This window comes from Charadrius vociferus, unplaced genomic scaffold, assembly GCF_000708025.1.
Source record: "Charadrius vociferus isolate BGI_N301 unplaced genomic scaffold, ASM70802v2 scaffold1020, whole genome shotgun sequence".
Classification (NCBI taxonomy): Eukaryota; Metazoa; Chordata; class Aves; order Charadriiformes; family Charadriidae; genus Charadrius; species Charadrius vociferus.
This window is the reverse complement of record NW_009646502.1, coordinates 204227-214162: the sequence shown is the minus strand read 5'-3', so window position 1 is coordinate 214162 and position 9936 is coordinate 204227. Positions and strand designations below refer to the sequence as shown.

Genomic DNA, 9936 nt, shown 5'->3' with positions numbered 1-9936 from the left:
GGGGATCTTATGGTCACCTCTTCTTGTGCGGGACAGCCACACCTCCTTGATTGGTCTTGAAGGGTGCCCATCACCGAGGTATCTGAGCACTCGCTCTTGGTCGGTTGGCTCTGGAGCAGCCCCAGTTCTGGAAGTGGCAATGTGAGGGAACAAGATGGATGGTGATGTGGCCCAGGGTGGTGATGTGTCCCAGCCATCCCTTCATGCCTCCGGCTGCCAGCCCTTCTGGGCACAAGATGGCTCTTTTTGCTCCTGGATGGTTGATGCCAGCCCTGGAGCCTCTTTGAGGTTCCCTGTGCCCTCACCCATCCTGGCAAGGGAGAGGGAGCCAGCAGCTGGCCCAGGGGCTGGGAAGGGCAAGGAGACTCAGCTACCCACCACGAGGTAGAAAATGGCCCGGAGCAGGCGGTGCAGCGAGGTGGGGTGTTGCCAGCCACCATCTATTATTCCTGCCCTGCATCAAAAGGCCGAGATGAAAGTCTCCGGCCACAGCCCTCACCGCAACAACGTGGACCCCCTCCTGAAATTGCAGCTCCCCTGAAGCAGGTTGCTTTTGCCTGAGTGGCAGAGGAGAAAGCCATGTTTACACACCGGGTTTCAAGTGCCGATCGCCAGCTGCCTCACTGGTAATTACGGTCTGAGCTGCCAGGGCTTGGTGCTGGGGTGTTTGTTTGTTTGTTTGCAGCCTTAGTGTGGGGCAGCTGGTGAGGGAGGGCAGCTCTGCCGGCAGCTGGAGAGCCCGGCTCCCACCAAGCCTGGCTGCCTGGCCGAGGGATGCTGTGGTCCCCGGTGAGCGTGGGGCCAGGCCAGCCCTGGGCTTTGCAGTGGCACAGGGGAGAAAAGTGCCTGGTGGGAAGGGGCATCACCCCAGAAGGGCAGGGATGGAGCTGAATCCCCAAATCCTAAAGCACTGTGACTGCGGCAGCGGGAAGCCTGCAGCAGGGATGGGGAGTCAGGAGGCTCCGGGAACCACAGCTGCCACAGACTGATTGCGGCTGCAACTCTGCTGGCGGCCTGAGCATCCCATGAAGTGTGCATGGGCTGAGCAGGGACAAACCTCCTCTCTCATCCCCTCTCCGGTTTCTGGTCCCCAAGTCAAGCGACAAAAGTGCCTCACATCCCTGCCCACGTTCAGCCTTGATTTAGCACTGTGCTTCGCCACAGGGCTTACCCGCCGCAGGGGATTCACATCCTGAGATGGTTCCGGGGACGTCTCTTCAAGGCATCTCCTCCGGCTGCCTCCAGCAGCAGCACCAGGCTACAGAGAGAGCACAAGGACCAGGCTCCCTCTCACTCTGGGTGACATGTGACATGGAAGTGGCACCAGGAACAGGACTTCTGGCTCCTATTCCCAACCTGGCTGCTTCTTGCTGCGTTATCCACAGGGAGCTCTTATGCACTGGCACCGGAGCTGACAGCATCCATCTTACAGGCAGGTTGCAGGGCCAAGCTGTCGGCTGCAAAGTGCTTCCAGGGAAAGATTGCTTATCGTTCAGCACATCTTGGGTTTTCCGTTGCTGCCAGGTTCCTCTCAGCCCAACCAACACCACCTGAAGGGGAGCCCCTGCAGTATCTGGGATATCTGCCCCACAGCCAGGGCTGCTGCCCAGGGACCATGCAGGAGAAGTTTTAGCAGGCAGCCACATCAAAGCCAGTCCAGGACTCTCCATCCCACCGCAGGCTTCGGCACCCATGAGCAGTCAGCATGACACACCATGACGGCACAGGCTGCTTCTCCTTGTGAGGCTGGGCAGGCAGCGTGTGCAGGGCGGGGGGATGTGAGGGGGGAACAACAGCGCTGCCCCCTTCCACTTCACAGCCACCCTGGGCTTGGTCCAGGCCCTACATGTGGAGGAACGTGGCAGAAGTCTTTTCCTGATTTTGCACCTCTCCTGTCACTGCCTCCACAAGTGTTCTCAAAGGTTACCAACCCACCTGGCTCAAACACATCCAGCATTTCAGACTCCTCGGTCCTGGCTAAAAGCACTTCAGCATTCCAGCATGGCTGCTGGAAACGTGCATCATTTGCTAGCCCAAATGTACAGAGCGTGAACTCCCAGCCCTTGGCTCCCAGGAGGTCTGGAGTGCACCTTTAACCAGCACAGGGCTACCAACGCCAGTCCAGACCTGGCTTTGCTCCGAGATGTCACTCAGCAAAAGCTCCTTTCTCCAGCAGGTATTTACCCCAGCTGGTCATGGCAGAGGACTTGCACTAGCAGTGTCATGGTGCGGTGCATCCTTATTGCTCCTTATTATTAGGCAGCTGTTGCAAACAGCTGGAGACTTTGGCTTTGGGTTTTTTCCCCCTTCTCTACTTGGAGTCAGCCCTTTAGGATGCCCCCAAGGATATGAGCATTGGTACCTGGACTGAGGGAGTAAAGGGTCTGGGAGCCTCTTGGGATGACACATGCTCCTGGTCTGGTGCAGGCAGTGGGATCAACAGGACGGCAGAGGCGTGCAGCCTGTCCCGAGCAATAGGATCCTGCAGCAGCAGGGGCACAGGGAGTTGTGTGTGAGCAGCAGAGATGAGGCTCACACGGACGTGTCCCCATGCATGTGACAGGCACGGTCTCCATGTCTATGCAAGCAGGAAAAGAGAGCAAGTCATCAGGCACCATTACTCGTGCTTCTCTTTCTTCTTCCACTGCCTTGCTCATCTCCTGATTTCTGATCCTCTCTCAGCAGCTCCCTTGGTAATTCATTCAAGCAGTGATGCTAAGGCTGGAGGGACCCAGCAGGGCCACCCAGCCCACCCCCAGCCTCAAGCCAGGCCCACTCACACCCCCTTTTCCAGGGTGAAAAGGGGTATTCCCCCCCAGCAAGACCCGTGCGCTACGTGCAGGGTGTGATGGGGAAGCGGGTCGCTGCCGGGGGGGGGGGGGCTCACTGTTCACCAGCACAAGTGGGAGGGCAAACTGGAAAGAGCCTCCTCTCCTGATGGAGCACCACCGCCCAGGCTTGACGAGGCGTGTGCTCCTGCGCCACCCGTACACGCCTTGGGTGCCTCTAACCGCCTGGGACAGGTATTCATGGTCCGGCGGAGCGTGCCCTATCATGCCTTCATGCCACGGCGCTCGGCAAAGCGCCTCCCCTCCCTGCAGCTGCAGCCGTGCTGGAGCATTCCTCTGGGGAGGGCTGGCTTGTAGCGGGAGGGATAGGGGGGCTGCACATGGCCACCCCCGGCTCCCCAAGTGCACTTCCCCACCGCAGCACCCTCAACCACCTCTTCAGCTCAGTCCCTTCAGTGACAGTCCACTGCAGGCACGGAGACGGTGTTCCTGGCCGGCATGGGGAGATGTTCCCGGGAGCAATTTCAGGGCTGCTGTGCAGGCGTGGGGAGCACACTGGGATGTGTCCCTTCTTTCACGTGCATGTGGCTGAGGGTGGTGTGACCTCCTCTGACCAGTGCAGGGCGGGAGCCAGATGTGGCAGGGGCAGGGACAGTGCATTAAGGCTGGGATTTCCTTGCCCCGCAGAGAGTCCCCTTTCAGCTCCTTGCTGAGGTTGGATGGGGCTGCAGGGAGGATGGGGTATTCTGGAGGAAGTCAGACCACTTCCAGATGTAGCCAAAAAGATGGAGTTAGATGGAATCTCCCCAGAGGGGTGATACTTGTGGAGCTGGCACAACCCTGCTCCATGAGAGCCTTTGGAAGGGGAAGGCCTTACAGAGTGATACTCTCACCAGGGACTCAGAGAAGCTCCCTGGCCATGCTGCCAAGCGCTGGTCCTCTTTTGTCTTGGAGGTGGGGTTGGGGAGAGGAAAAGCCCTGAGACAGGAGGACAAAGGCAGCTTCTGGTGCTGCCCAAGCTCAGTCAGAGTTGCTTCTAGCTGAGCCCACCAGGTTCGCATAGGCAGACAAGAGAAGGTTGGTACAGGCAAAACTGAGACGAGGAGGAAGGGTGATATATGGAGGACCCCCCATGGGTACCATCTCTGCTGCCCCACCTGCCCCAAAGATGAGAAGAGAGCCCAGCATCCCTGCAGAGCCCAGCATCGCTGCAGTCAGCAGTGGCGAACAGGAGACTGCCCAGCAGCAAGGTCACCTGCTATGGGAAAGAGCCCTCCTCTGGTGGCTGGAGCTGGGCATGGAGAACAGAGATATCCCAAGTCACAAATGCCTTGGAAGTACCGTTTCAATATCTGCTGTGGCCTGGGTTCTTGGTTTGCTTTTGAGCAGTAAAATAAGTGACCCAGTGACCCATCAGGATGGGTGCCAACTTCGCCTGCCAAGTCCTGCTGCATCCCTGGTACCCAGAGCCAAGCCCAGCAGGCAGGAACCGGAGCTATGGCACTCGAGAGGGGAAGCAGGGGAGAGGGACCGAACCCATATGGCTCCTGCACCCCTGACCTTTGTGTCCTCAGGGGATGCCCCTAAGGGGCCGGCGGCAGTGCTGTTTGATCCAGGTTCTGCCAGGCTCATCCCGGCTTTTGCGTGTGTGTGTGTAACCACCTTGGAGCTCTGCCCATCACCCGGCCGGGCTCATACCCCTTCCACCCTGCTCTGGGCCACCTCTCCCCAAAGCAGAGGGGACCGTGCCTTTCCTTGTCCCCTGTGGGTTGCAGCATCCCGGGGCGTGCCGCGTACCGGGGTGCCCCCGGACCCCGCGTGTGCCGGGGCCTGGCAGGCGCTGGTTAAGTCATGTGTTTTGTGTTGGGTTTCTCCCCCTCCTGGAAAGTCCCAGTGCGGAGCGGTGGGGTTGAGCCGACCGCACACAGCTGCGGGCCACCACATGAGAGGAGCCAGCTCCCCGGGGATTACAGAGCCCCGGGAGCCTGGGGAGGAGGCAGGAGCACCCGCGCCGTGGCCCTTTCATCTCTCCCCTGCCTCACTCCCCCTTTCATGTCTGCCTCTCTGGCCACGCTCTCTTTTCCTCCGCTGCCTTTGCTCTCTTTGCACTTGGCCTCTTTTCCCTGCCTTCCCCCAAGCCCTTCCCACTGCACCTGGCTGTGCTGGCTGCCTCTGCACCCCTCCTGTCACACCCCCCCCCACCTTCCCCAGGACCCTGCGCTTTCATCCTCCAACCCCCAGCCTTCTGCTCCCACCTCCCCTGCGCTGGCGTCCTGCCCCCACGCTGGCTCTGCCCCTCTGTCATCTCCTTCCCCAGCCAAAAACCTCCCATTGCCACGGGGCGACGGCGAGGGGTGGCAGAAATTTCCCCCAAGTGTTCTCTGTCCATTTCCAAAAAGCTTTTCCCCCTTTCTTCCGTCCATCCTGGTGTTCCCACCAGGCTGCTTCCGAGGTCACCCCTCTCCTTGGCTGTGTCCCTGAGCTGTCACAGCCAGGCATCCTCTTACCTCCTCCATCTGCCTCACGGAAGCAACGAGCTGGAATTGCTGGTGGACCCTGATGTCCCTCCCTGTTGCTGCCACCCACCTTCCTCTTCTTCAGCTCCAGCTGGGGGACAGAGAAAAGGCACCCATTCATGCAGCAGCCAGACCTGGGCACTCACTGAGAGATGTCTCTGGTCAAGGGATAAAGGACAGCGGTGGGTGCCCTATTCTCATGGGTCATAGACCTGTGCCAGGGACTCCTGTCCCTCACATGCTCCCTGAGAGGCCTTGGTGTTTCCTGGGGTAGGGGACCACATGCAGGACTGAGAGAGTAAAGAATATTTGGGTTCAAACCTACCCGTGGCCATTGCAGCAGGGGGCACATCACGAGCGAGGTGGTCTAATGGTTAGAGCATTTCTTCTGAGTCCTTAGGCTCCCTGGGGAGACTTGGCACCCATCTGCTTGGTGGGGAACTCAGCCATCAGGGTTTGGGCTGTGGAGAACCTCTACATCACCCCCTTTCCAGATGCACTATCAGCCTCCTTCCTCACGTCTCCCGTGCCTGCAATCACTCTGGTGCCTGCCCACCCTGCTCCTCTGCACCCACTGCCTCTGCTCAGATCTTCTGCCTAAGGGGCTCAGTGCACCCCAAACTCTGCTCCCAGCTTGCTCAGCCCCTACCCTCCCCATCCCTTATCCAGCCTCCCCCTGGGAACTCTTCCTACCCCAGCCCTTGGAGCTGCCCTGGCTCCATCACAGCCTTCAGCCCAAGCCCTCCCTCTGTTCTCCATCTCCACATCCCACCCATTTCCAGACACTGCTGGCCCTTCTGCAGGTGTGTGGCAGTCCCATGTCCAGGGGCACCCAGACGTGGAGCACCAAGGGATGGTGTAACTCCAGCTGAGCAAGTAGGCCACAGTCCACCCAGGCAGCAGGGGCGCTCCTGAGGAGTCAGGCTGCTGCTGGCATGTCTGGTCAGTCAACAAGCTCAACACAGTGGTGGCTACAAGCCTCCTCACCAGGTAGGTGGCCCACCCCTCATCATGGAGGGCAATGCCACCAGGATGCTGTGCCAGAGGTGGTGGGCAGGACCTGGGCCTGGCAGGGGGAGCGCAGGAGTCCCAGGCTCCTCTCCTGAGCCAGCTGCTGCCTTGCTGTAGGTACTTTGCCTTGCCAAGCAGGTCAGTTAGGGCCAAACTCTTTTTTTCTTTTTCGGGGGGTTGCACAAGTGCTGGTGCCAAGCATGACATGTTGGGGCTGAACTTCAGGAAAGCCTCGGAGCACCTCTCTGCAGCTCAGGTTGCAGCACGGTGCCAGCCAGGCTCTCGGGAAGGGTCTTAAGCCATGGCCACCTGCTTCTCAACCAGAGGAAGCATGGAGGCCAGTCGCCCAGACCAAGGCAAGGAAGGGTCTGCCCTCTGCTCCCCTTGGACCAGCAAATGCAAAGAGGCTTTGGTCTCTGGTGACTTCCAGTAGCCCAGGTGCATCTGGGTGCTTTTGTGTGTCAGCAGCCCACCAGGCTCTGCCAGCCAGCACTGCCAGCCACTGCCATGGCCATGCTCACGCCACCCCAGTTGGTGGGATGGGACGGGGTCACCAGGGACCCATCCCCTGGTGGCTCTGCTTCACGTCAGCTCTGCTGGGAGCAGAAATGGAATTTGGATGGGGCTGGGCGTTCCCGTGTGTAGCGATTCCCCCGGGCAGGATCTGGCTCTGATGACTGTTCTGCGCGGGGAAGAAATACCAGAGGAGTTACTCACGGCTCATTGGGGCATGATGTAGCAACTCCTCACCGGTTCCCCCCACCCTCCAGCCAAAGTTCCTCCTGTGATCTCCTGGGGAAAGTCCCAGCCCCCCCACTCCCCCCCTGCCACCCCCAGAGACCTTCCCCACCCTTGCTGGAGCTTTCCAGAAGCAGGAGATGAGCTGGGGCTTTGGGTGAGAGGATAAAGGACCGGAGCGACCTGCTGTGCTGGAGGGAATCCACTGTCCCCTTGGCCCTTCCACTCTGTGTCTGGTGATGGGCACAAGGCCAGGGCCTGACAGAGCACCAGCCTGGGGTATCCACATCTGGACAACGACACATCTGGCTTCAGACCTGGCAGAAGTGCAAACCGATTGGGCCAGCTCTGGTCTCTCTATGGCCTTTTCAGTGGTCACACTCAGGTCAGATTTTCCCATCGCTCTCCACAACTGCAGGGTCAAGAAGTGAGATTTACTTTTGGTTTGCTGGAAGGAGCTGGGAAGCTCTCATGCTCCTTGGACTGGGAAGTTCAAACTTAGAGAAAAACACTGGAAAACCGCATGGCTGTAGCAGAGCAACCAGGCTGGTGGTCCCCTCTGCAGCAAAGACCCTCAGGGATGGAGGAATCTCTAGAGCTTGGGCCAAAATACTTGATGAAACTGGACTAAGTTCCACCTGGTTTTGTCAGCATGGGCTTGCTGCCGTCTTTAGAAGCCTTCACTGCCCTTTTCATGACATGCATGTGAAAGAAATGGCCATTTCTTTTTTAGTTTTGGAATTCCCTTAGTGATTTGCTTCTGCAGGGAGATGATAGGAGAGTATTGGGAAAATATGGTCCCCTCTGCTAGAAATGCACCTCCATCCTCTGCCTGGGCTCCTCTACCCTGATGATCATTCCTCTCTCTTGGATGAAGCACTTGAACCTTCCCATTTCAGCCCAGCCCTGTGTGCCATGTCCTGCAGGGTGGAGGTGTCCCTCACGGTGTAGGGGGCCATACACCAGAACATGCAAGGCTGGAGCAGCTCAGCAGGCTTAGATAGTCCCTCCACGTGAGGAAACATGACTATTCGGTGGGACTGGGATAGATCCCATCTGTGGATCAGGGAGGCTGCACTCAGGCTCGTGGAAGAGGAGAGGTCTGGGATGCCTAGATCTTGGCTGGGGAGCTAAGCCCTTGCTGGCAACTGGCTCTGGAGGCTCAGCAGCGGCCGTGGGGAGAGGAGGTGTCCTGCACACTCTCTGAGCCCAGCAGTAGGGTTGTTAGGCTGGCTGCCCAGCAGCTGGTTCCCAGTTAGGGAAGCATGGGGACACCGTTTTTGTAACCACAGGCACCCTGGCGTTTTGCCTGTGGCTCCCAGACACCCAGCGAGGCAAGCCACAGAGCAGAGCTTGAAGGTTGGTATTGCATTGGGAGCCAGCTGGCCCCAGGAGGCAATGAGCTCCTGCGACCAGGAAGCCTGTGCCCTGGAGTTGCCTGCACCCACAGCACGCTGCCTGCAGCCCAAAGCATCCCTACAGCACCCCTGACCATGCCGTCTGCAGACCCACCACGATCGAGGGATCCTTTTTTGTTTTCCCCTGAACGTCCCAAGGTCCCAAGCTCAGACAGGATCTCTCTGCAGAACCAAACAGCACCGGGTACTGTGGCTTGCCGGGCTCGGTGGCCAGGCTGTGCTGGGAGTCTCACCCTGGCTGTGCTGGTATTACTGGTGTGCCATTTCACAAAGCTATGTTCCCAAAATCGGGGGGCAGGGGGGACACGGACACTGGTGAAGGGAGAGCAAGCTGCAGTCTTTCAGCCCCGGGATGCTCAGAGCCTGGTCCCTCGCTGGGGAACGTGAGATGTGTTTGGCGGGGAATGGCTCTGCCCTGCACCCCTTCTCTGCAGCATCAAAGACACCTTGTCCCCACTCCGGTCCCCTCCCCAGCTCTGCCCAGCCAGGGGAGCCGTGTGCTGGGATCCAGCTGCTGCAGCGCAGGTGTCCTGGGATTAGAAAGCAGGGGAGAGAAGAGGCCGGTGCGGTGCGGGGAGAGCTCTGTGGTGAGTCAGTCATCACCCCAGGCAGCCCTGAGATCACAGGCGCCTGCAAAGCAGCCCCTGGGAGGTGGGAAGCCACCTACAAAGTTCCGAAGCATGATGGATGTGAAGAACCCCACTGCCCTGGGCAGCACAGCCCTGGGGATGTGGGGGTTTGGCCAGCCTGGGAGGGAGGGGGGAGATGGGGTGGCCAGGGGACATCAGGGAGTCCAGCTAATGCTTGGGGCAAAGGGTGGAAGGCAAAGGGCTTGAGGATTTGGAAAAAGGGACCTGATGTTGGAGATGGATATTGGCAACGGAAAAGCAGGACCTCAGGAACTGGTGGAGCATGCCCTGCCAGAGCAAACTCGCCCCACAGGAACACCGCTGCTTTGATGCCCCACAGGGTGAGCCCGGGTGCCCTGAGCCACAAGCAGCGATCCCCGCCCTGCGAAGGCCCAGGTCTTTGCTGCCAGGAGCCACTGCAGTGGCCGTGTGCCCTGCTGTCCCTGCTGCACCGGCAGACAGAGCCACACAGGTGCCGCAAGGTCACAGGAGCTGCCACACTTCCCTCCATCACCCTCCTCTTCTCCTCAGCCCCTAAAAAACAGCTGGCTCCAGGGACAAGGACCCCATCCACCCGATCCCTCCCGGAGGGGTAAAGCCACCCCTCCCACCTAGGGGTGGCAAAGGGCAGAGCATCCGTCCCAGCTGACCCAGCTTCCCGCTGCCTGCGGGAGCCTTATGAAACAAGGACACGGGCCGCTCCCCACTGGGCCCGGGGCGCTTGCTTCCTTCCAGCCTGGTATTTTCCTCCTTGATTTGTTTTTTGGGTTTTTTTTTTTTTTTTAATTCTCTTCTCTTTTTTTTTTTTTTTTTTTTTTTTTTTTTTTTTTTTCCC

General features: G+C 59.1%; 1 protein-coding gene across 1 annotated transcript in view; it reads right to left on the bottom strand.

Moving 5' to 3' along the window:
- Positions 1-201: 201 nt before the first annotated feature.
- The window catches only part of WNT10A (wingless-type MMTV integration site family, member 10A), a 32428-nt gene continuing 22693 nt past the window's right edge, over positions 202-9936 (bottom strand). Inside the window, exons 5-7 of the mRNA XM_009883999.1 lie at positions 5297-5396; positions 500-557; positions 202-310 (exon numbers count right to left, since the gene is read on the bottom strand). Coding sequence (XP_009882301.1) covers positions 202-310; positions 500-557; positions 5297-5396 — 267 coding nt within the window. The remainder of the gene's footprint in view (positions 311-499; positions 558-5296; positions 5397-9936) is intronic.